Source organism: Maylandia zebra, linkage group LG6 (genome assembly GCF_041146795.1).
Source record: "Maylandia zebra isolate NMK-2024a linkage group LG6, Mzebra_GT3a, whole genome shotgun sequence".
NCBI classification, from domain to species: Eukaryota; Metazoa; Chordata; class Actinopteri; order Cichliformes; family Cichlidae; genus Maylandia; species Maylandia zebra.
Genome location: NC_135172.1, coordinates 6123926 through 6149891, shown reverse-complemented (window position 1 = coordinate 6149891; position 25966 = coordinate 6123926). Strand labels below are relative to the sequence as shown.

Below are 25966 nucleotides of genomic sequence, written 5' to 3'. Positions count from 1 at the left end.
CATTCATTCTCACGCTTTAAGACTATGAAAAATCTTAAAATGTGCAAACACACTTTTGTCCATCAATCTGTTAGTATATCCACAATCCAGCTGATTTTTATACATCCTCTGAAAACTGGACTCTACCGAATCCATGTCAGTGAAAACACCACCAGCAAGTTTGGTTTGGTAGTCCCATTGGTCAGCGGGAGTGTGGTCAGCCAGAGGTCACTGGGTATGTGTCTCCTTGTCTTCATGTCTGCATCTGTGACTGCCTTTTTTCCTGTCTGACCGTCTCGCTGTCTCCAGGTTTTTTGGTTAGGGAGATGGTGATAAACTGGTGCCACCGAAGATTGTTAGAAAGTGACTCTACTCCACCACCTCACATTAGAAGAAAGCACATGATCAATGACATCACTCTTCGCTACCGCAGCCGCCACTCTGAACCTGCCTTTTACTCTTCCCTTTTCTATGAACCCTAATCTGCTAGCCCTGCAATTGCGTGTGTGTGTGTGTGTGTGTGTGTGTGTGTGTGTGTGTGTGTGTGTGTGTGTGTGTGTGTGTGTGTGTGTGTGTGTGTGTGTGTGTGTGTGTGTGTGTGTGTGTGTGAGAGAGAGAGCGAGAGAGAGAGAGTATGAAAGGGTTGTTAAGTTAGCCAATCAGACAAAAAAGGTTCTGTTTCAGCCTCCAGCTAAAGACTAGACTAAACATTGAAATTAAAGATAATATATACAGATATTGTATGTTTTTTTTGTTTTAAAAAGGAAAGCAAAAACCTGTGTACTTTAAGAGTCTTATGTTCATCCCATCAGCCAACTAATTGGTCCTCTGTTGAATTACATTGACCATTTTATAGCAAAATACCTTTACAATGCAAACTACAGAGCATATGCAATGACACATCTATGTTTGTTTTTGTTTTTCGTTTTTTTTTTGGGGGGGGGGGGTTAATATAACTGATTAAACTCATTGACTGATGCAATCATTTTTGGTCAATTGCTGATCCATGACCAGTCGGTAAGCAGTAAGCCGGTGTGTCCTGGGTCTACACCAGGCCCTCCTCCAAGCAAGACATGCTTTGTTTGTTTATGAGAAGCAAACTAGTTTTCCGGGTCATGTGAAGGTTAGTAAGACTCAATTTACATTCCAGCTTTCTGGTCTGAGGCATGTGTTTTTGTGATACACCAGAGTGTCAAAGTAATCTGATTTCTTGCTTGTGAAAGTCACTGAACAATCAGAAACAAACTTCATGAGGGTGGTCTGAGAGCCCACTGGCGCCCTGTGCTTTTCATTGTTCGCCATGTCACAGAAGATCAAAGGGTCTGGAGAAGTCATGGACAATGTTATGCAATTTAGGGGGACATATTTATGGAGGCATGCACAGACCTATAAATGCTGAACAATGGCACCCTGACTGCCATTAGGTGTCTGGATTAAATCCTTGGACCCATTGTCAGACACATCAGTGCTGCAGAGGGTCCTCCTGTTACACATCAATGCCTGCGGCAAGAGTATGCAGGTAGCTTCTGGATAATGAAGGAATTAATACCTGACCTACAGCCAACAAAACACCTCTGGGATATTATGTTTCAGTTCACCCAGCACTGTGAACTTGCCCCTCAGACTGTCCGGGTTTTCAACCCAGCAGTAGGACCATTATTTGCTGCTTTATGCAAGGAAGAATAGGAGTACCACTAGACATGCATGTTTCTGACCAAACATGCTCCATGAGGGTTGCCTGAGATTAACTAGTGGAGCCTGTGCTTACAGCCAAGCGGCTTTAGCATTTCACTGATAACGTCAGAACTGGGAGATCTGCCACTGGTGGTTCTCTTCACAGATGATGGTGCCACAAAGTTTCCAGACTCAATCATTCTAGGTCTAAGGGATGAGAGGGTAATGTATACTTTGCAAATAAATAAATAAATAACAGGATTCGAAGAAGGAGTCAGAATTCAGAGTCAACGTAAACAGATAACGGTGGTTATTATAACAGTATCAACTAATTATAACTAGAACAAAACAATCTTCAACCTGAAGATAAAATCCTTTCTGAGAGGAAGGAAGGAAGGTGCGGCTGGCACGTCTACAATTGGAGGCTGAGGAGAAGGCCCAGAACAGGCGGGTTCAGCTCGAAATAAGAAGGCTGGAGATCAGTGTTGGTCAAGTTACTTGAAAAAAGTAATCAGTAACTAATTACCGATTACTCCAACACCACTAGAGGCAGCAGATAGAGATAGGTTAGAGGGACCCATATCTGTCATGGAGATAGACAAAGCAATTCGGGGTATGAAGACAAGAAAAGCGCCGGGCCCTGATGGGTACCCAAGTGAGTTTTATAGAACATTTGCTCCCGCACTGATTCCCTTACTTTGCAGAGTATTTAAGGAAGTTCTTGATAAAAAAGCTCTGCCCCAAACAATGTCACAGGCCTTGATCTCTGTACTCCTTAAGAAGAATAAGGACCCACTTAAATGTGAGTCATATCGCCCAGTAAGTTTACTTGGATGTGATTATAAAATACTGACCAAAGTACTGGCAGCTAGAATTGAGCTTGTTATAAGTAAGATAATACATCCTGATCAGACAGGGTTTGTTGCAGGTAGACAACTCTCCAGCAATCTCCGCCGTCTGTTCAATGTAGTATATACTGCTGGAGATAACATTATGCCAGAGATTGTGATATCCTTAGATGCCCACAAAGCCTTTGATAGAATAGAGTATTACTATCTATTTATGGCCCTCGAGAGATTCGGCTTTGGTCCAACATTTTGCTCGTGGATTAAAATAATTTATTCGAGCCCCCAGGCTATGGTGAGAACGAATAATATCATATCTGAACCCTTCTCTCTATTCCGGGGAACAAGGCAGGGGTGCCCTTTGTCACCCCTGCTCTTTGATGTGGCAATTGAACCCCTTGCAATGATGCTGAGACAGGCTGCTGAATTGGTAGGGATACAAAGGGGGACACAAAACCATAGGCTGTCCTTATATGCTGACGATCTCCTCCTTTTCCTGTCAAACCCTGCCTATCCCTTTGCAATACATAAGGATAGATTCACATATTTAGGTGTTAATGTAACTAGTAAGTATAAAGATTTACTGGACTATAACTTTAAAGTTGCACTGGACAAAGCGAAATTAGATATGGAAAGGTGGGCATCGCTCCCCTTATCATTAGCAGGGAAGGTAAATTCTGTTAAAATGAATATACTGCCGCGGCTCCTCTATTTATTTCAGACGATACCGATTTTCATTCCTAAATCATTTTTTAAGGAATTGAACAAATGTACGTCTGCCTTTATTTGGAAAAAAAAACTGTCCCCAGGATAAGAAGGGAGTTTCTTGAGAGACAGAAAGAAGAGGGAGGCCTGGCTCTGCCGAACTATATGCACTATTATTTTGCTGCTAATATACATAAGTTGTTATTTTGGGTCAAAGAGTTAGATGAGGATGAAACCCCAATATGGGTTCATATGGAAAGGTATGTCTCTAGTCCAGTGTCCCTGCGCTCCCTGGTCTGCGCTCCTCTACCCTTGAGCAAACATCTTTACACAAACAACCCGGTGGTATCTAATTCTCTGAAAATTTGGACTCAATTCAGATCACATTTTAAAAACAGAACCGCCCTCCTGTCTGCTCCCATCTATGGAAATCAATTGTTTCCCCCAGCCCTCGGGGGAACAGCCTTTAGGGAATGGCATAGAGCTGGGGTGGAATGTGTCAAACATCTTTTTAAAAATGGTACTTTTATGTCTGCTGCTCAACTGGAAAAGGACTATGGAATCTCCTCCAAGACTAATTACTTTAGATATTTCCAGGTTCGGGACTTTGTGAAAAAGTCATTCAGCCCCTCCCTCGAGCTTCCACAAAGCGGATGGATAGACGAGTTGATGGACACAGATCCGCCTGCTAAGGGGACAATCTCCACGCTATATACACATATTCAGAATGTGGCTTCCCCCTCCCTGGACAATGTAAGATGGAAATGGGAGGAAGAATTGGAGCTGGACATTTCAGAGGTTGACTGGGGGGGGGGGGGGCTGTAGATCTAGTACACTCTGCTTCTATATGTGTGAGACACGGATTGATACAGTTCAAGGTGTTACACAGACTCCACTTGTCACGGGAGAAACTGGCAAGAATGTACCAGGGGGCCGATCCGACCTGCCCCAGATGTAAACAGGTGCCAGCCAACTTATGCCACATGTTCTGGTCTTGTTCCAGGCTGAAAGACTTTTGGGCTAACATCTTTAGAACATTCTCATTCATTTATAATAAAGATATGGAACCAATGCCTCTGACAGCCATCTTTGGTGTGGCACCGAGGGAAACTCAACTAACAGCCTCTCAGAGGAAGGCAATAGCATTCGCCTCATTGCTGGCTAGGAGATTGATTCTATTTAACTGGATAAAGGCAACACCGCCATCCCATAAACGCTGGGTGGAGGAGGTGATGGCACACCTCAAATTAGAACATCTCAGATTTACTATACAGGGCAACACCAAGAAATTCTTTAGGGTCTGGCAGCCTTTCATTTCCTATTTTGAAGATGAGTTTCCATCCACTCCATAACTGGCAACTCCCCCCCCCCCCTTTTTTTTTTTTCCTTCCTCTGTCTGGGTATAGTTTTGTCTTACACTGTGTGGTAGGACTTGAGTTCGAGCTTTTCTGTATGAATGGTATGCTTTCTGAAAACTCAATAAAAACACTTTGATTATTATTATTACCGATTACTCCCCCAAAAAAGTAATCCCGTTACTTTACTGATTACTTACTTTCAAAAGTAATTAATTACTTAGTTACTTAGTTACTTTTTAGAAACACGATTTACAACCTGAATAGGTGATAAAGCGATAGATCTTTCAGCCCAATTCTACTTTTTCTGCATAATCCATCATACAAAATGTAATCAAATGGAAAAAGTCTCTTTTTAAAACTTGTTTTATAGGTTTTAACTTTATGCATCAAGCAAAAATTTAAATATATGCAACATTCTCTGACTCGAAGAAATTTGTTTAACATTTAAACTTATTTTCTGCACATTCCAGCACATAAAATATTTTTTTGTGTGTGTTTACACTCACTCTTTCAAATAGATGCAAGTAAAACACAGCAGAAAATAAATAAAGTCAAAGACTCAGCGGTCCTGTTGCTCTATTTTCACCTGTAAAGCAGGAGTGGGGTAGGCGGAGGTGTGCTCTGGTGCAGGTGTGCAGCGGTCAGTTGAAGAATCCGCGAGTTTCTCTGTGAGTTTCCCATTACGTGGTAGCGCACTCCTGCTGCTTGCTTGGAAGTTTAGGGGTTTTTCGCTGTAAAAAGAAGTTTTCTTCCCACGCACAGCGGACACTAATGTTTTTGTCACTTTTTATGGAATCAAACTCAAAGTAAGGTCAGTACTTCCACGCTTTAAACGCTGCACGCTCATACTCTCTCCCGCACTCGATATATGATGCACTGTTGATCTGCACACAGCTGTTGTCACTAACGGCGCACTCGCTTACGTCACTGTCATGAGACATTCTCGCAAAAAAATCACGGTTTTAGTAACGCAGTAACGCAGCGTTCCTACGGGAAAGTAACGGTAATCTAATTACTGTTTTTGCAATAGTAATCCCTTACTTTACTCATTACCTGAAAAAAGTAATCAGATTACTCATCTCTGCTGGAGATAGAGGCAGATAAAGCCGTTAGGCTGTGAAAGCTTGAGCTGGAGGCTCAGTCTCAAGCCTCATCTGTCTCTGCTGACAATTCCGGTTCCACCTCCTCGTCCGCTTCTCCTTTTGATATTAGTAAGTGCATTACTTTAGTGCCTGCTTTTAAAGAGGCTGAGGTGGATTCTTATTTTGCAGCATTTGAGCACATTGCTGGTGCTTTGCAGTGGCCTAGTGAGATCTGGCCCCTTTTATTACAGTGTAAACTAACTGGAAAAGCCCAAGAGGTGGTAGCTGCGCTTCCCTTAAAAGACAGTTTGGAGTATTCTTGTGTTAAATCAGCTGTGTTGCAAGCATATGAATTGGTTCCAGAAGCATACAGGCAGAAATTTCGGCTACAGAGGAAACGTCCCTCCAAAAACGTATGTGGAGTTTGCCAAGGAAAAAGGTATCCTCTTTGACAAGTGGTGCTCTGTAATGTAATGTAATGTAATGTGCTAGTCCCCATAGGGAAATAGTTCCTCTACATTTAACCCATTCACCCAGTGAAGCAGTGGGCAGCCACCTGTGCAGCGCCCGGGGAGCAGTGTGTAGGGACGGTACCTTGCTCACAGGTACCTCAGGGTAGCCGTTCAGTGGAGTCGAACCCCCGACCTTCCGATCATGGGGCCACCACTCTACCTACTGAGCTATCCCTGCCAGTGTCAAAAGCCAGTGATTATGATTCATTGTGTGAACTGATGTTGCTGGAAGACTTTAAAAAGTGTCTTCCAGAGAGTATAGTGTTATACCTGAATGAACAGAAAGTAACCACTTTAGCGACTGCAGGAGTTCTCGCAGACGAGTATATGCTCACCCATAAGTCCTCTTTTCTGGTTAAAGAGAAGTCACAGTTTAGTGCTGTGCAGCAGGCTCGCACTGTTAAACCCTTGGGCTCTAAAGAGAGTCGAGAGTGTTTCCACTGTCATAAACTGGGACATGTCATTGCGGACTGTTTGGCCCTGAAACGCAAAACAGTGAATTCTCAGCAACCCAAAGGTGTTGCCTTTGTGAAAGCAGCGTTCCATCCTGAGGTGCTTGATTGTGGTGGTAAGGTGCCAGACCCTTGTTGATCCATTTATCTTTGATGGTTTTGTATCGCTAACTGATAAATTCACTGATCTAAAATCGGTGCGCATACTGACACCGGAGGGTCTCAGACCTTAATCCTTTCTAGTGCTTTACCTTTCTCAGCAGACAGTGCGTGCGGATTTAATGTTGTGCTGCGTGGAATAGAGATGGGTTATGCTCCCAGACCCGTTCACCAGGTCTATATCAAGTCAGAACTCGTTACGGGATTTTTCCCCGTCGCAGTATGCCCAACCTTACCCATAGAGGGGGTGGCCATGTTGCTAGGAAATTATAATGCGGGCGGATTAGTGCGTCCTAGTCTGGAGGTGCTGGATAAGCCCCTCAGTTGTGATGCCCCAGATGTTTCTGTGACCCTAAAGCTGTACCCAGCCTGTGTGGTTACTCGTGCCCAAGCCTGTAAAGATGGTGACGTTACCCGCGCTGATTCTGTGTTGATGACCTCATTTTCTTAGGAGGGTGCCGCGTTACCTGACGACAACAATGTTTTGTCTTCCCCAGACTTGGTGAATCCTGAGGAGCCTGGTCCATCTGTAAAAGATATTCCACTGCCTTTGACCAGAGAAAACCTGTCGACAGCTCAGATAGCTGGCGAATCATTAAAGCCATGTTTTAAGCGTGTGGTAAGTGCTGAGCAAGCCAACCATGAGCAACAAGCCTATTCCATAGAGCAAAATGTGCTAATGTGTCAATAGTACCCACCTGGTGCAGGAAGTGTGGACTGGGGTCAGGTCAATGCTCTGGCTAAGCAGCTCATTGCCGTTTCACAAAGAAAAACGAAACGCACTTATGATAAGGCTTCTCTAAAAAGACACCTCAGAGTAAGTGATAAAGTACTTGTCTTACTTATTTTACTCACTTACTTATTTTTACTTGGTTACCTTAAAAGTACAAAATCCCTGCTATGCCACACTTCTGTGTTAACTGCACCCGACTTGATGCAACCATGCAAGTTAGAAATTGACGCCAGTCCTGTTGGGGCTGGAGCAGTACTGTTGCAAAAAGACTTGCAGGGATTGGACCACCCCATTTGTTATTTCCACTGCAAATTTAATCAGCATCTGTTAAGTTACTCCACCACTGAAAAGGAGACATTGGCCCTGTTGCTAGCTCTTCAGCACTTCCATGTGTACTTGGGGTCTGGCACATTGTAGCGTACACTGATCATAATCCACTTGTATTTCTTGCCCGAATGTTTAACCACAATCAAAGGCTCATGCGATGGGCCTTGCTGCCACAAGAGTACAATTTGGAGATTCGGCATATAAAAGGATCAGAAACTGTACTAGCTGATGGCCTCTCCCGGCTGTGAGTATGACTTGTTTTGTTGTCTGTCACGAATATTGAAATCTGTGTATACAAAACATAGTCTTGTATTTTAAGGGGAGGGGTGTTACGGCCCTGGGCCTTGGAGAGAGTGAGACTACCCTTTTGTGCTTATGCAAATCTAAGTGTGCCAGACCTCGCGGACGATTGGCTGCCTGGAGATCCCATGACCACTCCATGACCAATTGACTGGCTGATTGTCTGCACCTGGGAGTATAAAAGGCTGAAGATCCTTCACACTAGGGGGGAAACTGCTGGTCTGAAGTGAACATGCAGTGGCCTCCTCGTCTGCTTTGCATGTTAAACCTGTTTGCTGTGTTGCTCTTTGTTTAAACCTGATATACAGCTCAACTTAGTTTCATTAGAGTTTTGTGATCCTGGCTTGCCTTAGTTACCCTTAGCTTTTATTTTGTGTGCCGCCAGCCTGCTTTAGTTGACCCTTAGCTTTTACGCCTGACTGTTTCGTTTGTTCTTTATGTAATAACTATATGCCCAGTGGTCTGTTGAACAGCCCTGTCGGTTTTCTGTTTAAAGTTTGACATTAAAACCTTTTACTTTACTCAGTTTTGTGTGGGGGGGCTTGTGTACGTTACTCCTCCCCTGACACCTAGCAGAGGGGGTCGTAACACAGTACTCTTGCTGCATTAGAAAAAAAGAGGCTTTCTCTTTGCAACCCTTCCTTGCATGACGTACTTGTTGCATGGGGCTTGTTCAGTATTTTTCCAACTGTGCTGTCATGATAACTGATGCCTGCAGAGTCTGAGATCTAGCTCTTCTTCATTGCCTCTGATTCTCTGTGATTATCGACCTTTGGGCATTTCATCTTGGGTCTCCCTCCTTCTCCTGCTGAGGTGGAGACAATTTGTCAAGATGTGTGGCTTCAGGTCTTTGGTACTCTTGGGGGATGCGGATGGCCCAGATCTCATACATACACATCATCTCTCTCTCTCACTCACTCACACACAAAACACAAGGAGATTGTTGATTTGTATATTTGTATTTCTATTTGTACTCTATCCATTATTATATTTTCTTCTTTTTTCCTATTTGTCTTCAATTTCTTTGTGCTTGTTACTTGTGCGTGTTAAGAGAGGGTGTGAATAAAGTAAGGCAGTAAGACAAAGCAATGATTGTTATGCCTGAGCAGTATATTAGCTATGCTCAGCAGAGGACCAGAGCCAGGAGGCACACCACAGTGCTCCAGACCTCTCAGCTCATTTTGTTCAGAGCACAGAGAGAGGGGATGAAATTGAAAGTTTGGATGACCTGGAGTTTAAACGCTTTAATCAGACACCAGCAACAGATCACAGGATAAAGGGAAGTACAGGAAAAACTATGAACGCTCAAGAAAAGGTGGCTGAAGGCGAGTGATAAGGAAAGAACCCCACTAAATGGCATGGACACTGTTTTTGTTCATCACCACTGCTAGAGGTGGAGGGACGCAGTGCAGAGGTGACATCAGATGACAGCACAAGACATCCTGCCTGCCGAGAGTTCATGGACGATGTAATCATGATGACTTCATCAATCCAATTGATGAATCTGACAAAAAACACCTTCAGCATCCAAAGGTCAGAGATTCTAACCCAAGAACAAGGGATCCGATGTTTTGGGAAGAATTATGAGAGCTCTCTGAAGGACACTGCTAATCTCGGGGACACCAAAGCTCAGCTAAGCACCTGGCTCATGGCAACAGCTTGGATGGTTCAGCTTCAATGTTTGTCTCACCGTGTGCAATGAAGTCCAGAACTCCCCATCTTTAAAACCCCATCCAGCACCTTATTGGGTTTATCCTGAACAGTAACAAAGATGGTGCTTGAATACAAACACCCAAAGAGACAAGTAACTCAAAACTCAAAAGATTTATTGTATTAATTGTAAAATCAGTAAAAGAATCACAGTGAAAACAAGACATGTGAAAATCCAAATCAGAAGTGAAAATTGAAATACAATTTTTCAGCTTACTAGAGTAAAAATATCAGTGCTTGAAAACAAAAAACAAACAGCAGAAGTAGTTAAATGTATCACTCAGTTCAGGTCATTCAATAATTCTGACCAACATCCATACAGAAGAGAAGCATTAAAGAGAAAATCCTTTAAATCTCACACAATTTTAACTCAAATTAAATATTTATGACAGTGAACAGTCACATCAATATTGATGATTTAGAAATGAAATACATCCAGTGTATATATGAGAAAGCCAAATAACCCAAATAAAAACCGAAGCAGTCAGCTCTGATAACTTCTCTTGTACAGCCACAGCTAAAGTGAACATCTATCTTCTTTTAAACAAAATATTAATAATTTTTCCAAATCAATGATTTGATTTTAATGATTTTCTTTTATTTAAAACTGATATTCTGTCATATTTTAATTTATGTTCTAAATGTGTGTGGTGTGTATTAATTAATTAATAAGTGTTCTTTATAGGTAAAGAAAAAAAATCAGACCAGTAATCATAGATAATGGCATTTACTCAAACCAGCCACAAATAAAATATAACGCTTGTAGATAAATCCGGTTTGTCACTTAGCCCTTTACCAAATAAATTATCTCCTGTCAACACAAAATAATATAATTAAGACATTTTGTGCTTTCTAATATTTCAGTCCTTAATGAATTGCTAACATTCACTCAAATTTAGAAAAAAAAAATCTAACAAAAAACGAAGATTAAAATAAGGCAAATTTGTGATGTATGTGATGTGATGTGTACATTTGGCAAATTTCTCATTTTCCCGTTTCTGGCCAAGATTCACTTTGATACTCTCTAACGAGCTTGCAGCCAGTCAGTAAAACAGAATTTCGGTGTTTTTAGGAAGAGCAGGCGGTTTTTGTTTCAGAATCAGCAGGAAGGAGTGTTTGCTCAACCAGCTCAGCATTGGATTACAAAACAGAAAGCGTTTCTGTCTACTGAATGAACTCATGGGCAGTGTGTCAACAAGTACTGTGCACTTCAGTGATAAATGTGCTCTTATCAGTGTAAGCTTTATAGGAGCCACATGCAAAAGGTTAATAGCAGTAACTAAGAAATCCGATGCTGACGGGGATCAAGGAGACCAGCAAACGTCTAATTCGGCTGTCTCTCACCCTTTACCCTCCCCTGTTGCTTGTCATGTGTTTCTTTGGTGTATTAAGAGTTTTTTCATGTGCAGAGGTGGGGTTTTTTTTCTGTTCTCAAACTGATCTCCCTGTTGGGGGTCAGTCTGGGGGGGGGGGGGGGGGGGGAGTTATTTTTTTCTCCTTATCTTTCCTCATGTGGTGCATTTTCCATTGTTATACCTCTCTGACCCGTCTTCCCCATGTGATGTTTTTTGTAATGTATGTATGGTCGGAGGGTAAGATGGCGCCACCATTGCATGCAATAGGTCGGAGGCCTTATGAAATTTCCCCTTGTGGGACTAATAAAGGTATATCAAATCAAATCAAAGAGCAGGCCTGAGCTGAAACCAAAATTTTAGACTGTTCATTGTGAGTGAACCGCCACTAGTGTACATTCTGTTACATCACTAAACCTGTTAAATTAAAACAAAGAAATCCACACGCAAACCAGGAATGTCGTCCTCAGACATTAGTCTTTCATGAGCCAGGGCTCATATTTCATCACCACATGCAAATACACACACAGGCATAACTAGAGAAAGAAAGCGAGTGTGAGACAACTGAAAAGAAAATCTGCAGCAAACAGCAATTAGAGCTGACTTCTGAATGCTCGTACCATTTTGGAGGAAAATCCCAGGTGGCAAAATACGGATATGTTTAGCTTTTATACAATATTAAAACCTATTTCAATCTAAGAGTACAACAGCCAATGGCTCTACCCACTTTCATATTTGCAAAAGGTTAATGTAAATATGTAAACACGACAGGCGACTAAATCAGCTATCGCTCTCACACACCAGTTCCACTGTAACTTAACTTTAGAAACTTTAGGCATAGTCTGGTGAATTGGTCTCTCCTTACTCTAAGGAGTTACATTTTATTTTACTGTGATTATTGTATATAAAAAACGAATAAATCCTTTAACAGTCAAAGGACAGACAAAGGAAAAACAGGCATTCTGGCAGCATCTGGCTTCTTTTTTAAAAAGGTAAACAAAGAAGAGAACCGTTTACATTTTTTTTTCCAGAAGGGTCCCACACAGCTCAGTGAGAGTGGGTTAGATGATTTGGCAATAAAGAAGTGGCAGAGGCTTTCAAGGTATGGGTCAAAGTAACATTTTCTGCCATCTAACATTTCTATATAAAATAATTTAGGACATGCTATTTTCCTGCATTAATTTGTGTGGTTTTCAACCTCTTCTGAAGAAAAACCATCACCACCTTTTACACTATTTGTGCAGGGTGGATTAAAATAAATGTATATCAGAGAGATGGAGAACTAAAAACACATGTGCGTCTACAAGTTGGAACGTAGACATCTACTAATATATCGATCGAATCCCTTGATAGTTTTCAATGCAAATCACCAAACCAACATTCACTGAGTAATTTGTTAAGATTTCTAAAGAGTCTAGAAGATGGTAAAAAAGCAAAACCCAGGAAGGAGAAACCAGATTAAAGTGAACCTTGCAGTCAGAAGTTCTTCTTCTTCTTCTGTTAGAGGAGCTTGGGCCTGGATGGGTTAGCTCTGACTGAGGAATAAGCCCCAATGTGACTGATGAGGTTGGGTTCTACACTATGGGACCTCTGCCCAGGGACTGTCCTGGCCATTTGATACAGAACAATGTCTTTAGCATGCCCTTTGTAGCAGAATGAACTGTCTAGATACTCAGCCACCCTTAATGAGGCATTGCCAGGGAACAACATGGCTGGGGTGCAGCACTCGGTAGCTGGCGAGACGGCATACAGCTGTGGGGAAATTCTCCGGACTTCTAGAAGGTAATGCCGCCCCAACAACTCTGCAGCGGTCATAAAGTATAGAGTGAAAAAGAGGAGATGGGTAGCGGACAGGGTGAACGAGAAAGAACAAGGGTTCCAGTAAGGAAAGCTGAGGAGGAGAGCCGTTGCGCCAACCAATCCCAGCCCCACCCACTCCAGAATGCGGTATGGCTCAGGGTTCCAGTAGCGTTGTAGCCTTTCAGGATGATATAGCTTGATGTAAAGAGTGTGAAGAGCAAACCTACGTGACAACAAATCCTTTATAACAATGAAAAAGTCATTTCTTGGCAAAGCATCATCTTCTAGAACGACAATATTTTTAGGCTTCACCAGATCCCAGCCTCTGCGGAGACAAAAGACATAATCCCTCTTCTCCTTTTCAAAGGTATTAATTCGCTCCTGTATGCTCTGCTGCTCCTGAGGTGAACGCCGGACCACCCTGAAGTGGCTCTCCAGCACCTTGGCATCTTGATTTTCCTGCGGGCCACTCTCCACATCACAGACCAGCACCTCCGCGCACTTCTGCTCCCCACAGCTTCCCACAATGTTACTCAGCTGCAGCATTACCTGGAGCAGGTAGTGGTAGTCCCGTGCCTCCTTCCGCCTGGCTGTTACCACAGTGACCAGCAGTTCAGGATGTTGAGTGAAGTTGTTGAATCTGGACGTTGCTGCAGTTGAAGAGCTCTGCCAGAAGTGCAGAGCCTCCTGACCTCGATCTAGGCTTTCCCGCAGCACCACTTCACTCATAGAATCGAGGTACATGGACTTAATGAAGTAGTAAGAGTACAGCAGACGATGGCAGCACAGAGGAAATATGACACAAAATGTGATGATGGACAGGGCGAAGGCTTGAGTGACTGTGCTGGACCATCGCAGGTACTGGCTCAAGAACACTTTCCATCGAGGCATTGGGGAATTTGTCATGTGATGACAAAAAAAAGTCAAAAAGAATCTGCTCTGGAGGATTTAGGTCAACATTTACAGTGTCCCAATATGATATAGCAGTCCACTAGCACTTACCACAGCAGTGAAACGTAATGACTGTGGCTGAATAAATGGCTGTGATCTGATAGCCTTGTGGAAAATGAGTCAGCTATTGGTTCTTCTTCTTGTCCACAGAGTGGTAAGAGTTTCAGCTCAGTCCTTGTGGTCTGTTTCTCCACTGATGTCTGTAGAGAGAGACAAGGTATTTCTCAGTTATAGTTTTCAGCTATCCTTTAGATCCTACATTAGAAAACTACTTGCTAGTGGTAGTTCATGTGGAAAGTTTGACACAAACTGGAAATGGAGCACAATAACATTCAAAGTAAAAAATTTGAAACCTTTTCAAATGTATTGCAGTGGTAAGCACAACGTTTTATTTTGAAGGCAAACATTCTCTTTTTCTAGTTTGTACCAGATTTTTGTTAAATATATTCTTTGCATATTTAATGATATAATACAAATAATGAACATGAATTTTCAAGGATAAATGTTTTCTTCTTTTTAAAAGGCATTACGTTATCAGATTATTCCATGATAAATCAGTGAGTGCATGCCATGTGAACCGCTTGGAATCAGCAATTTGTTTTTTTATGTTCGCTTATACAGTGAAGGCAAATGGCCTGTATTTGTATAGCGCTTTACTAGTCCCTAAGGACCCCAAAGCCATCCACTCATTCACACACTGGTGATGGCAAGCTACAATGTAGCCACAGCCACCCTGGGGCGCACTGACAGAGGCGAGGCTGCCGGACACTGGCGCCACCGGGCCCTCTGACCGCCACCAGTAGGCAACGGGTGAAGTGTCTCGCCCAAGGACACAACGACCAAGACTGTCGGAGCCGGGGCTCGAACCGGCAACCTTCTGATTACAAGGCGAACTCCCAACTCTTGAGCCACGATCACCCACAAGGCATGCAACATTTTACCATCATATCATTACTGTATGATGTATAACTATAGACAGTACATGGGGCTGGTTGAAATATAGCTTGTTTTCCTCGGATCAAAAATGAGCCCAGGTTTATGGTAAAGAAGTGACTGAAGTGATTGTTTGTGAAATTGTTTGGGCGACTGTGGCTCAGGGGGTTGGGAAGCGTATCTGTAACCGGAAGGTTGCCGGTTCGATCCCCGGGCTCTCTGTCCTGGTCGTTGTGTCCTTGGGCAAGACACTTTACCCTACTGGTGTTGGCCAGAGGGGCCGATGGCGCGATATGGCAGCCTCGCCTCTGTCAATCTGACCCAGGGCAGCTGTGGCTACAACCATAGCTTGCCTCCACCAGTGTGTGAATGCGAGAGTGAATGAATAGTGCTTTGGGTGCCTTGAAAAGCGCTATATATAAATCCAATCCATTATTATTAAACCTTCAAATTCTTGTTTTGTCAGTTTGTAACGCTGGCCCATTTTTACTCCCTCCTTGCACTTTCTTAATCAAGCATTAGCAAACATGAATTTGAAAAAGATTTTATCCTTAAGGAATCACACCTAGACGTTGAGCCTGGTATAAAATATAGATGGAAAGGACATCTTTTAGACTGTTCTGACCACTTGGTGATATGACCCATTAAATCTACCCCAAAAGCGCTTTTGAAGATTTCTGAGCTGTCAGAAAACAAAGAAAACATCCATGAAATCAATGCTTGTTTCTGTTACTTCACACATACCTGGTATAAAGTTCTTATACAAATAAATAAATAACAGTCTTCTTAGATTTAGCTTATGTTATATGGAATGACCCTTAAAAATAACCCTAAATGCCAGAATGTTGACATTGCTCACACACACCTAAGTAAAGTGAGAGAGGTATTGATTATACTGAACTCCTCCTTCACTGTGGTGGTGGATACAAAACCATTAGTTAATTTAAACATGTTAAAAATGTGAGTACCAAAATCACAGGTGGGAAGTAACAAAGTAAAAATACTTATATAGAATTTTCAGGTATCTGTACATTACTTAAGTATTTATTTTTCTGACAACTCTTTACTTTTACTCCCTATATTTTTAAACAAATTTCTGTTGTTTTGTTTTTTTCAGCACAACTCCGGAAAGACTGCCGGTACTAGGGTTGCCAACTCCCTGAAAAATAAATAAGGGACACCTCGTGGCCAGGGCGACCCAATTGTCTTCACCCTTCCCAGTGTGGTGAATTTTCTAGCTCTTTTTTTGTGTGTGAAATTATTTTTTTAACCATTTGACTTGAAGTTGATTTAAGTAGATGCATATTCTTTGTGATATGAACACATGTGAAACAAATGATCATTTAGCCATTTATTTTTAGCTCAAAATGACAACATTAACACGATAAAACAGGTCTCTTTCTTAAACAGAAGCCTGTCATGCTTAACTTTTGAGAATATAAGTAAATCTTTCTTTAAAAGAACTCTGTCCTGCTTAACTTAAAATAATAGAAAACAATAGAAAGAAAAATATTCTTGTAACAGTGCACATTTAGTGCATTTAGTACAATTGGCTTCAGTTGAGGTATTATTTCAGCTTTTCTAATGCTAATCAGCTGCTCCTGTTTGTAAACCCGCTTGTTCCCATGATTACGCATCATAACTCATCATCATTATTCATCTATGTATTACTTTTATGTATTAGTCATCTATTTGTTGTAATCATCTATCCTTGCAGTTGTTTATTACACAAAATAAATTATATTATCACACTTCTGGCCACATAGCGCTGATATTCACTGCACATGCCCATATTAACTTTTTCCAGCCAGGTGTTTTCCTTTTCCCATTCTTCCCTTTCTCTGAGGGGAACAAACATTGCTGCTCTAATGCTGGGCTCACACCGTGCGGTTTTAGGCCCATTTTGAGCCGATTTTTGAGTGATCGGACCGATTTTGGCCTTCATCGTGCGTCGTGTAGTATACGTGGGGTAACGAGAAGTGATTAACACCTCACGACCAGCTCCCGATCATCAATCGCTCGTGAGGGTGTCACCGCAGCTGCTCACGCGCAAACACGTAAACGTTGGTGTAAAAGATGGAGCAGCACGGCTGTGCAGCCTGTGATCTGGACACAAGCGATGGAGGCACAACTTGTAGAACTTTGGAAAGCTCATCTGAGCCTTTTCGATGTGGCATCACAAAATTATCACGACCACAACAACCGTGAAAATAGTTGGATTTACATTGCTGCTTAATCACAGCTGCCTGATCAATGTTTTTCATTAGCAATTTAGCAAAGTTGATGGTGGTGGTGTGTCTGTGTGAGTGAAAGACGGAGAGCGCGACAGATTTTCTGTTATAACCTTCGTGTTATGGACGCACAGTGTGAGCACTCAGGTCGCATCAGAGCATCGGGCGGTATAGTGTGAGACCCTGCATCGTGACCTACCAACTGCGAGTCAATCGTGCAGTTTGAGCAGGAGCTGAATAACGTGACTGAAAATCGCACAGTGTCTGCCCAGCTTTAGGTGTACTGTCGTCCGAGACTTGCACCGCAGTGTCGGCGTTTGTTTCCCTGTTGGCCATGCTTCTTGTTGTGGTCATCTGTTGTCTTCCGGTATTTTCTCCGTAAGCGACCTTTCCTCGACCAATGAGATGAGTGGTAATCTGAATTGTCATACTCGTAAGTGTGCTGTCAGCTCATTGGTCACAAAGCAGGAGAGGGGCTGGGAATTATGTTTTCAAACAAAGCGTTAATTCCATTAAAAGTTATAGACTACTTTTGATTCTCACTGTATTACGGGACAAAGTGCGTCCCTTATTAGCTCAATACGGGACGTGTACTTTTGTTTCGAAATACGGGACGATTCCGTATTTTAAGGGACGGTTGGCAACCCTAGCCGGTACCCACAAGTTGCTGTTGTGCTACTTCAGCATCTAGCTAGCCATACAGAAGAGGAGCAACAATAAAGGTGTAACATGTTGTGGCAGGTTATTTCAAATGCAACTATAAGCTCAGCAAACATTAGCAAACGCTCAAACTGCTTGTAGCACAGTGTGTTGCTAGCTAAAGGTCCAACTGTTGTATTTCACAGAGAAAGAAAATAGCTAACTTCACTCAGAGATGGGGAAAGATAAGAAAGGCAGGAGAAGAAGAGAGGTTAGATTTAAGGACTGCTCAGTTCAGCTGGATAAACTGGAAATTTGAAACTAACATGCAAGTCCTCATGTTTTTAAGTCAGATAGGGTCCTGACATGTGACATTGCTTTTCTTTTTTTTAAATTGTGAAACATGCTGCACAACAAACTGAGGCAGACTAACTCGCATTTACATGATTTTTAATAAGTTGCGTTTCTCTGAGTGTCATGGGTCCCCGTGTAGCTTCAGCATTGTCTTTGAAGTGTCTTTGGGTGTTTCCCTACCCCAAAGCCCGCTTTTTCTACAGTCTTGTGTTCGGGTGATTGTCACCGGCAATAGTGATAAAGGGTAAAGTAGGTTTGGGGCGGATTTCACCCAGTGATAGTGTTAGTGTACAAAATCAGGCGATCTTGATTTTTAGCGATAATATTCTTGTTTGCTCTAATAAGGTTGCTCTGCAGGTTAGTGCTGGATAAACAGGTTAGCTTGCTGTACTGTGATGGATTTAAAGTAAAGAGCAGTGTGTGACTGGTGCACAGTGGCTGCCTAGTAAAAAGTTAGTACAAGCAGTGTCCTCTCAGTGTTGAGGATGGAAATCAGCCAAGACAACTTATGAAACGTCTGCTGACATCTGGCTGAATTCAAGTGTGTACATCCACAAAGAGCAGCTGGTAGCTGATAACAGCCTGTACATTAAGAACATCTGCTGGAGCTCTCAACAGAAATTATTGTGAGTTGTGATTCTTTCCCCCACACTGAGCGATTACATCTGACTTTAGGAAATTATGATTCTAGAAATACTCCACGCATCTACGTGTTGCGATAACCCCCGTGACAAGACGGTAGCCCGAGTAAACGTTTGCTAACAGTAAGGAGCCAGCAATCAGGGAAACACTGAAATCTTCCGTAAAGGAAGTGTGGCTCACATAATATGCGCGTTCACGTCGCTATTTTTAGATAATAAACTATATCGCGCTTTAGTATTTACAAACTCCGCGCGTGTGCCAACAAAGCCGTGGACGCCAGTAAAGTAGAAATAAAGTCAAGAAATGTTACTGTGCTTTTTTCGCTGTGGTCGCTTTATTTTTTAAAAGTGAATAACAGATGACACCATACGGCAAGAAACACGGTCTGTGTTTAAACAGCGCTCTCTCTAAGCTCTGGGTAACACCACGGATCAGTCAAAGTTAGTAAAAACACCCAACACAGGATTGTTTGCGCTTAACGTGCCAGATTAAATTCTGTTGCTCGCGCCGTCCCAGCGCTGTGAAATACGGATCAAAGATCACCGTTACGCCGCGTGAACCATCCGAGAATGAGGAGGGCCTCAATTCAGACATTCTGAGAGAAAACACGGCAGACAAATAAATAAACAACACTTACACTTACTTGCGGTCGATTTCCGTTCCTCGCTAACATGACCGAATATCACAGCAACCTCCCCTAAGATACGGCAAGTGACCCGCAGTAAAATACCGTATTACTGAGAACACAGTCGCAGAGGTGCATACTGCTCCTGATCAGCAGGTGGCGCCACCTGACACAAGAAATGCATACAGGAGGGGTCTTTTTTTCTGTTCTCACTAATGAAAGCTACCTTCCGCTTCTCCCTTTTTCACGACAGCAGAAAACTCTCAAAAACATTTTAAACACTTATCAGGGACACAGAGTTGAGTGTGATAATCATAATACTGCACACAATAAACACTGCAAAAGGAACAGCTCAGCCATAAGTGACACACACATACACACAAACATACAAACAAACATATTTCATCCACTATTCAATGATTTAACAACATAAACTGAATCAGATTAAAACATACATGAACATCTTCACTTTTCTGCACTCCTTCCTGTTAAAGAGTAAACAAATTTCTTCTATACCACCAAAAGTTATTTATCATCTATTATCAAAGATTCCTTTATTGTCACCGTACAGGGAAACTGGCACAAGGTTTACATTTCAGAAGACTATTAGCTGAGTCTGCTGAAATGACACGTGGTGGAAGAACTTTTAAAAACCCTTACTTTAAGAAAAGTCGCAATGAAACAGTAATAAAACACGCTGCTATGCAAAAAGTGTAAAAAGTAAGAATATTTTTTCTGCAGAGAAATGTTTGCCATCAGTGTTAAATTGATTAATAGTACTGATGCATGTGTTTAAGGTTGAGCTCATTTAAAAACTTTATATTCTGTTTAATAAATATATATATATATTTATATATATATATATATAAAGTATCATATTCTATAAATGGTGTATTTTTAGTGGTTGCCCTGTGAGGACCACAAGTCTAAAGAAAAATAATTTTTTTAAAACCCCTAAAAACAGTTATTCATGAGCTCAGAAACACAAGCCTTGAGTGTGTGACATGGTTAACTGTCAATCTGCAGGGGATTAAAAATATTAATGAATAATAAAGATCGACTGTTGGCAAACAACTGTTACACCTGCACTTGGTCAACTTAGTAAATGGACTGGTTCTTATATGGCAGTTTTTTACTCCACCTGAGTACTCTAAGCATTGCCTCAATCATGCCTCAACCACATGCCTCACTCATCCATTCATGCAAGCACATTTTTCTATGCTTAAGTGTTTTCTATCTAACATTCACACATTTATACTCTGATGGATGCGTTAGGGACAACTTTGGTCCAGCATCTTGCCGATGGATATTTGGCATCTACACTGGAGCAGCGTGGGACTGAACCACCAAGTTTCCCATTAGTTCTTACCTACCTAATGAGCTACAGGTAGCCACTTACAAGTTTTGTTAGCCTGGGCATGAGAAGAGCTGCCATCTCATCAAGACTTGCTAGTGTAGTGTTATTAGCAATTTACTTCACACTTCCATCCTCTTTACACTACACATGTTGCCCAAGGTGGTTAGTAAGAAATTATTTGAACTTATGTCTACCTACAGATTTGGCAAGTGCTGCTAGGTTATTTGTCAAGAAGCAGTTGAGGTAAACAGTAGGTAAATGATTTGTTAACAGTTTGTTAACCTTTAATGTTTATTCCTATGTGTTCAGTGACAGATTCTGTATGTAAGTCTCAGCTGACAGAGATCCACCAGCTTACAGGAAAAAGAGTGAGGTAACACCAGCATAGTGACGCTTTGCTCATTATGCCATGGCATGCTAGACACTGCCAAGCCTAGCCTAGGAAAGATTCCCTTAATGACTCCACACCTGTAAGACACATGCTGGGCTGCTTTACTGGTTTTTAACAGCCTGGAAATGAAAACCTACTGTTTAAACGCAATATTGCAAAAGAGCTTTCAAGGAAGGAGGAGGTCCAAGTCACTGACTCACAAAACTATCAGGTTTACAGACTAAAAACTGTGATCTCATTTCTTTTGGGAAGGGCCAATCCCTGATTGTGATCAAATGTGCCACTCCTTAAATCCAGTTAAACTACATAAAGATGAAGGGATCAAGGAACGCAAAAAACAAATTTTTCAAACGGTGTTGCAGTTAATCTCAGCAGGGAATGAAATCCTGCTAGCTACTATGACCTCCACAAATAGTGACTGAATTTTCATTTAAAATCAGCAAGAAAAAGAATCATTGAGAGATGCAAGAATCTTAGAAAGAGAACGGTCTTTCACTGCAGAAGGATGGACTCCAGTTTAAAGGCAGTTTCATGTTCATTCTGTTCAAACACTGCTTTGTACAGGAAGCTAATTCTACCAAACTTAATGTAGACATAGGGATTGCCTATTGTTTAAGTATTTACTGGATTTTATTATTTATCTCCTGCATCGTGACAGACAAACAAACTATCCACAGTGGATTCTGCATCTCGATGACTGGACTATGCAAGAATTTTAGTTTAATTACAAATTTTCTAACTACGTGTTGAATATGAATAGAGAAAGACAGTCAGCTGTCGGGCCACAGGTCTACCTGGTGTTTTGGTTGCTGGCCTGCTTCTGTGGGGGTTGTGGTCTGGAGTGGCTCGGGCCTCTCAGTTGCATGGTGGGCACTCCGCTGGCTGTGAGGCAGTTCTTGGGGCTGGGGGTCTGGGGCCCCATCCTTGGCTTGTGCTGGGGTTGCCGGCCTGTCTGCTGCCTCTGGTTCCCTGGCACTCCTGCCCTTGGCTGTGGGAGCTCTGTCCAGCTTCCCTCTCCCCCTGCTGGGGTGGACGCACATGTGTCATTGGGATGTGTGGCCTCAGGTTTTCAATGCTTTTATGGGGTCGTGGATGCTGGGGCCTCCAAGAGATGCTGCTATGACTTAGAAAGTAGCTGCTTATTTTTATTATTTCTTTCTAACTAGCATAAAAAACATTCGCTAATGTAGATTAGATCACAAAAATCTCAGAGATTTTCAGAACTTTCAGAGATACAAGTCTGGTGTTATATTGGTAATTGCCAGCCAAGAAGCTGATGCACTTTATTATATTTATTGGGTAAATATTTTTATTGGTATTCTGGTCTTCAGTGTTAGTTTACAGTCCAGCTTCAGTAAAAGCAAGTCAAATTCACATTTACTGTCAATTGCCAACATTGACAGGTAAGAGTAGACCACATTCACCTTTAATATTGCTTTGGATCAGTTTATGCTTTTTATTAGGTTGCAAATTCTATTTCTTTGTTACATTTAGTTAAAAGAAACAGGTAAGATAGGACATGTAGCCAAAGTCAACAAAACGTTATAAAGCTTCTGTCTTCCCTGCATTCATTGATGATGATTTCACAAAACGAATGTAGATCCCCAACCTGCTGTTAAAGTAATTACCGTAAGATTATATTTTTCTTCATTTCTAGCTGAGTATGTTTATGTGTGATTGTCAGTACAAAGGTTTGTGTCACCGCTGGCGGGGTGAGCCGTGCGGTGTTGGAGGAAAAGGAGGACCCAAAATGCGGCAGTGACTGATGATTCGAGTGACGTTTATTTACAAGTGGTGGAGTGACAAAAACAGGCAGTGAGGCATGACAAAACAACTGAAGAAACCTAAACTGGGAGAACTAAATGACAAACCTGAGAGCATACAAAAGGGGTGCAGGGCAGCGAGCCGCAGAGACAGGACCGAAACACCATAGAACGCAGACGAGCCAACGACGAACACAGACCGACACCCACTATATATACACACACAAGGTAATCGGGTAATCGAACACAGGAGGGAAGAACAGCTGATCTGAATACACATGATGACTGGAGGACACAAGCTGAACACAATGACAACAGACACAGACCTTCAGAATAGAACAGGAAATCCAAAACACGAACCTTCAAAGTACAGCAGGAAACAGGTAGGGCTGATAAAACACTAAGCTTCAGGTTCAACCCTAAACTAATACAAAATCAGAATAAACACAAGGCACAAAAATGACCCAGGACCATGACAGTTTGAGGAGAATGAAGGAAGAGAGGACAAAGAAATTGTATGATAGCAGGAAGAGCCAGGTGAGCAAATTTGCACATAGTTAAATGGAAAAACAATTATTTTTGACATAATTCACATAGATTTTATGGATGCTTTGTGTGATTTCCAATAGCATATGATACAAATGGTAGCACTTAACATTTAAAAGTTTGGACTTAGAATCTCCCCTGGTTTCTGTGTTCACCAGCTTTGACTATCCAAAATGGTACTCTGGTAATTTGGGGGATTTTATATTTTTGGAAGCAGAATTCAATCTTGTACACAAGCTTCAACTGACAGAGGTCCATTAATTTACAGGAGGAAGAGTCAGGTAACACCACTGTGGTGACACTTATTATGTTATGACATGCCATGACAAACCCAGCCAACCCAGCCTCCACAACTGTAAGACACCTGCTGGGCTGGTTTACTGGTTATTACAAAAACTCAGTTCTCATATTGTGGCTCAGACTACTGTACAGTGTATCAACTGTGCTGACAAAGAAAACTTTGAAAAATCTCTTTGGATTGGTCGCCCTTGATTATTGTAAAATCAGCTACATTCATCACCGCCCCGTTGTCCTCCACCCCAGATCATTTTGGAGGCTAAAACAGTTATCCTGGCTCTTTCTTTAGTACCTGGTGGAAATGCAACTAGGTTTTCAAAAGGTTGTTGGTCCCCAGGGAAGTTTCTTTGCTGAACTCTGAATACTAGAAATAATAGCTAATTATTGGTCATTTGTACTTCTGGAGAGAAAACTGATAAATTTTTGTGGAAATGGAATCCTACTTAGCACTCAGTATTTAAAAAAAACAAAACAGAAGGTTGTTGCGTATTAATTTGAGTATAAATCAGAAGAAATATTGGATATTAATTAAGATCACTTCTGTGGGGTGATGAATTTGTTTTGGGTTGTTAGACATAACTACTGATGTTATTCATTTCACTGCTTGCCACGTTACATTCTTTTAAACTGGGATGTTAAATGGAAAATTCATTGTGTTTTGATGGCTGTTATGCTAACCCAACACTAAAGCTAAAAAAAACCCCAGATTTTAACATTTATAATGATTGCTATGAAATTTTACCTTCAAATATCAAATATCTATGTGGGGGGCATTTGTGGAATGGTACATCTGGCAACTTTCAAACAGGCAAGGAAACCACACCAAAACATGTCCAGAAGTAGCAGTATTATCCACATGCAATGTCCAATGGGAAGTGGTAGGAAGGGGCAATCCACCCTCCATGAACATGTCCCACTGAGCCAAGGGTCAGCAAACCCCAGACCCAAGCCCAGGCATACACCAACACAGACTGACCATGGAAAACTTTGTGTTATAGAATATTAAATACCACCTAACTCCTTATTACAATCCCGGGCATTAGGTGCAGCTTTTTTGTGTGACTAATATACTTTATTTAAATTTTTTTGTATTAGTATATATTCTTTACCTTCTTAAATATCCTTTTATAGATTCTCTCTTCCTTTCCTTTTCATATTTGTTTTTGTTCTTCTCAGTACCACAGGGACAGCACCTAATTTCATTGTACTCGTTACAGGGACAATAAAGCTATTCTGATTCTGACATACCTTCAGAAACTAGTCACTAGCCACTTTTCAAATTTGAAGTGTTTTATTAGTGCTCAAATATGGGACTTTTTTCCATATATTATTATTCATATATTTCAAATATATATATATATATATATATATATATATATATATTGAAAAATTTAAAAACTTGATATATAAATGGGCGACTTTGGCTCAGGGGGTTGGGAAGCGTATCTGTGACCGGAAGCTCGCCGGTTCGATCCCCGGGCTCTCTGTTCTGGTCGTTGTGTCCTTGGACAAGACACTTCACCTACCGCCTACTGGTGTTGGCCAGAGGGGCCGATGGTGCGATATGGCAGCCTCGCCTCTGTCAGTCTGCCCCAGGGCAGCTATGGCTACAACCGTAGCTTGCCTCCACCAGTGTGTGAATGTGAGAGTGAATGAATAGTGGCATTGTAAAGCGCTTTGGGTTCCTTGAAAAGCGCTATATAAATCCAATCCATTATTCATGTTTTTAACATTTTTTATGCATATCAGTGTTAAGTGTTAAGTTGATTTAAGATGGAATGATATATATGGGTTAGTGAAAGCCTTTCACTGCAACAGAATGCTTGGTATTACACTATGAACTATATAGAAGGTTGTGTTTCCTGGCTTAATTTTAATTGTTCTCTTTCTGCCAACAAATTATTTCAAAATGCTTTGACCTGTATTGCAATTTTATAGAATCAGGAACAGCTGCAAGGTTCTGTCACGGTGACTACAAGTACAAGGAACTTCATTTGGAGAATCATTAAAGAATTTCGGTTTCTGCTTGACCAATTATTGTTTGTTTTGTTGTTGTTGTTGTTTCTTTTCTTGGGTTTCTTGGCTTTACTTACGAAGAGTGTTGTCTCCACCAGGAGTAGGTTAGATAGTGTGACAGGTGCAGGAAACCGGATCCACCACGTCAATTATCAGAGGTGTTTGCGCAACAGCTCACTTACCCAAATGACCAAGCTTGCCACCTTTACGTTTCCATGGAACTGTTGTTTACA

At 41.7% G+C, this 25966-nt stretch overlaps 3 protein-coding genes across 7 annotated transcripts in view; 1 reads left to right on the top strand and 2 right to left on the bottom strand.

Annotated features, from left to right (window-relative positions):
• The window catches only part of LOC101484621 (ral GTPase-activating protein subunit beta), a 39727-nt gene extending 23104 nt beyond the window's left edge, over nucleotides 1–16623 (top strand). Inside the window, exons 32-34 of one of the 4 annotated variants that reach the window (XM_076884574.1) lie at nucleotides 141–214; nucleotides 7264–7385; nucleotides 15990–16623. In XM_076884574.1, coding sequence (XP_076740689.1) covers nucleotides 141–214; nucleotides 7264–7385; nucleotides 15990–16046 — 253 coding nt within the window. In that variant the 3' untranslated portion in view covers nucleotides 16047–16623. Of the gene's footprint in view, nucleotides 1–74; nucleotides 215–288; nucleotides 2936–7263; nucleotides 7386–15989 lie in introns of those variants that run through there. The other 3 variants (XM_024802833.2, XM_024802835.2, XM_076884575.1) reach the window with 3 other exon arrangements.
• LOC101483893 (galectin-related protein) overlaps nucleotides 1–25966 on the bottom strand; it is a 94250-nt gene that overhangs the window by 52716 nt on the left and 15568 nt on the right. The window lies entirely within an intron of this gene.
• On the bottom strand, nucleotides 11357–19495 carry pgap4 (post-GPI attachment to proteins GalNAc transferase 4). Of its 2 annotated transcripts, none has more exons than XM_004562165.3 (2): nucleotides 19376–19495; nucleotides 11357–14139 (listed from the first exon to the last, which is right to left on the bottom strand). In XM_004562165.3, the coding sequence occupies exon 2, from the start codon at nucleotides 13892–13894 to the stop codon at nucleotides 12689–12691; it is 1206 nt and encodes a 401-aa protein (XP_004562222.1). In that variant the 5' UTR covers nucleotides 13895–14139; nucleotides 19376–19495; the 3' UTR covers nucleotides 11357–12688. The 2 variants fall into 2 exon arrangements, with proteins under 2 accessions (XP_004562222.1, XP_004562223.1); XM_004562166.3 differs by having other exon boundaries at nucleotides 19382–19494.

What these genes read in the sequence shown, in the direction of transcription:
- pgap4 (XM_004562165.3), bottom strand. Translation starts at nt 13,894, where the DNA reads ATGACAAATTCCCCAATGCCTCGATGGAAAGTGTTCTTGAGCCAGTAC.